Source organism: Rhamphochromis longiceps, linkage group LG3 (genome assembly GCF_057381845.1).
Source record: "Rhamphochromis longiceps isolate RC_006_pf linkage group LG3, R_longiceps_female_GT1.1, whole genome shotgun sequence".
In the NCBI taxonomy this organism is placed as follows: Eukaryota; Metazoa; Chordata; class Actinopteri; order Cichliformes; family Cichlidae; genus Rhamphochromis; species Rhamphochromis longiceps.
In genome coordinates this window covers 2,983,623-2,986,560 of record NC_140559.1, presented here as the reverse complement: position 1 = coordinate 2,986,560, position 2,938 = coordinate 2,983,623, and the positions used below count along the sequence as shown (strand labels likewise).

Here is a 2,938-nt window from a genome sequence, read left to right as displayed (position 1 = left end):
AAACCTGACCTGTAGGTCAGAAAAACGTCCAGTGGCACATCAAGTTCGATTCAGTTTACCGGTAAACAAATATATTTTTCTGCAAGCCTATGTAACAATGCAAATCATCATCAACCAATGTACAACAGTTAAATTATTAATTATCTTGGCTACGTAGCTTAATCTATACATTCCAGTAGCGTTCGCTACAAACAATACAAAAACAACAATAAAGGAAAACAGCTGTCTAACAGACAGCATAGCCGAATTCAAGGCAACACATAACAATAATCATTCAATCGCACTTTGTTTCAAAGTAAGCCCATTAAAATGCTCAAGTAAATAAAAGTGTTCAAAAACAGCGGTTTTTGAGCCGGAGTTCTGCTCGCGGTGGGAACGCCGCCGCACAAAGCCACTTTTTAATCGCGAAAACGATCGGCTGGTTACTGACAACCAAAAGGTTGTTTTTGGTAGATATTAAAGCTCATGGGTGGGCGGGGCAAATGGAGCAGTTTTCTACAGTCGAGTAAAATTCCAGGAAAGAGCTGGGTGTGGCTTTCCTTTAAATCACATGATCAACAGCTTTAAGATGGAGGCAACTCGCTCAGTGTTTCCTGTTTCATTCTTAGACTGTGGCGATGGTAAGTAGCAGCTTTTCACTTGTTACCTGGCATCTTTTCAGCCACCAATGATAGTCATTGTATGTTATCAACATTTCACTAACTATGTTTTCTCTCATGTTTAAAATAGGCCGACCAAGAGCAAAATAGGTATGTCTGCAGACTCTGCTGTAGCCAAAGTTATCAGATCTCCTGTGTCTTTAAATCCCTAACTGCTCGATCATTATCATTTTAGAAGACAACAATTTCTCAAAGGAGGTTCAAAACTAATGCCTACAAGATTACCAAGAGGATGGTTCGGGGCTCTTACATGACTCCGGGAAGTCAACACTTGGTGGATGAGGTGTGTTACCTTTGACACTTTTAAGACAGTCCTGTTTATCACTACTAACAATAAGCAAATATGTTTTCACTCAACAGATCCTTCACAGCATGTTGTTTCTGGGCAAAATCAACAACATCCCCTTTTCTCCAGAAGAAATCTTCCCTAATCCTTTTGTTTTGGGTTCTTTAATGAGAAGATATCCCAGGCCTTTTAAGTTGTATTCGACTCAGCTTCCCAGGCGAAGTCCCTTCTCCTGTGTGCTCGACATGGTAAGATAACTCTTCTCACATTTTCAGTCAATCTGACAAACTTCCAGTTTTTAGGAAAGTATAATGCAAAGTGCTTTTTTACTGAGAAATCCAAAGAAAATCCATACTGTACCTTATACTTCAACATATGCTTCTAGCTATACTTCTCCACCAAACACAGAGACTGCAGGAGAGCTGGAGACTTGCTTCAGAATTTGTTAGTTCTAAATAATGTCTAACAGACTCATTATTGGAGATGCTTACAGTCTTCAAGGCGTATATGATGCTGTCACTGTGTAGCTGCTGGATCTGTTAAGTCAGCTCAAAGACTCTAAATTCAGCGTGTTTTGACAGCCCGGCATAGCAAAATAGAAAAAAAAAGGTCAATTAGCAAATTTAATTATAAATTAGTGAGAACAAAGATGGATTTTTGCTTATTGATTTAAAATTAAATAGATTTTTGTGACTTGTTTCACCCCCTATCTTAAAATGTCTAAACCAAAAGCATCCAATGGTCCTGCATAGTTAAACAAGTCAAGCAGCGAAACAAACATGTTGATCAACTTTCTATGAAAAACAACTATATAATCAGGTGCAACACTTTGACCAGATCTGTAACTGTTTTCAGATCGTCCTGCAAAATAACTCAGAGAATGAAGAGCAAATAAAGCAGAGTCTGCAAGATCTCCTCACAGACTTGGACTTAGAAGAGAATAATAAAAAAACAGCTTTCGTCTCGTCCACCATCTGCATTTCTCAAAAATCCCAAACCAACAAATCAGAAAGGTACTGCGGAGTCTCCATGTCCACCAAAGGTCCTAACGCTGGGAAAATTATGATTGCTGCCTCCTGTCTTAGCAAATGGCATAAATATGTATCTGGTGCGGTGATGACCTATTATCCAAACACAGTCCAGAAAGATTACTTTGATGGAACAATTGAAGTACCTGGAAATATCAGGTGTGAGGCTTTTTGTCTCCGTGATGGTGCCAGAATGAAGCCTTGCAGATCATGTAAGAATTTGTTTGGCTTGAACACAGAAGACCTCAGAGAGTGGCCATATGGTAACTGTGCTGAAGCTGAGAGCCTGAGCAATTTGCTTGAAAATGAGAGAGAAGTTGAAACGCATGTGGATGAATACTCAGCTGAAAAGGACAACAGGCAGAGAGCTGAGGATGAGGTTGGTAGGGTTCTTAGAACCGTGTTGCAAAGGATTCGGTTTAACTGGACAGGTGAATTTTACAACCCAGAACAAGAGTGAGATTTCATGAAATCATTTGCATTCATCATTCTGATAAATCAAAGATTCTCTGCTCTGACAGCATCTGTGTGGATTTTCTGTAATCACAGAGACGTGTATAAGCATGTTTACTTTCCATCTCCATGTAATTGTCACATTTAATAATTCAAACTGGCTTCTATGGGTTTTTGTTTGTTTGCTTACATATCTAGTGTTTAATGCAATATGAAGCATTATCAGACAGCATTTATTGGGAAGAATCCCATATTTATACTGGTCTGTACCCAGGGTACACAGAAAATAAAAACACATGTTTTCTTATTATGATCCCAACTATAATTTACTTAAGCAAAAGCACTACATGTGTAGTTATAATATTTATAGCAGTTACTGTTGAGCTTTAAATTTATCATCTTAAATGTTTATATGCTGATTATATTGCTTTATATAAGAAAGGCCTAACTCTGAGTACACTCTGTGCCAAAAAGTGCTGACAGGAAACTGCATGCTTTTGCAGAAACGTGCT

At 38.5% G+C, this 2,938-nt stretch overlaps 1 protein-coding gene across 1 annotated transcript; it reads left to right on the top strand.

The window, feature by feature from the left end:
• The first annotated feature begins 483 nt into the window (after positions 1-483).
• Positions 484-2,588, top strand: LOC146672530 (uncharacterized). The gene is made up of 4 exons (XM_085387336.1): positions 484-749; positions 835-942; positions 1,020-1,193; positions 1,801-2,588. Exons 2-4 carry the CDS (start codon positions 892-894, stop codon positions 2,431-2,433), a joined length of 858 nt encoding a protein of 285 aa, XP_085243462.1. The 5' UTR covers positions 484-749; positions 835-891; the 3' UTR covers positions 2,434-2,588.
• The last annotated feature ends 350 nt before the right edge of the window (positions 2,589-2,938 follow it).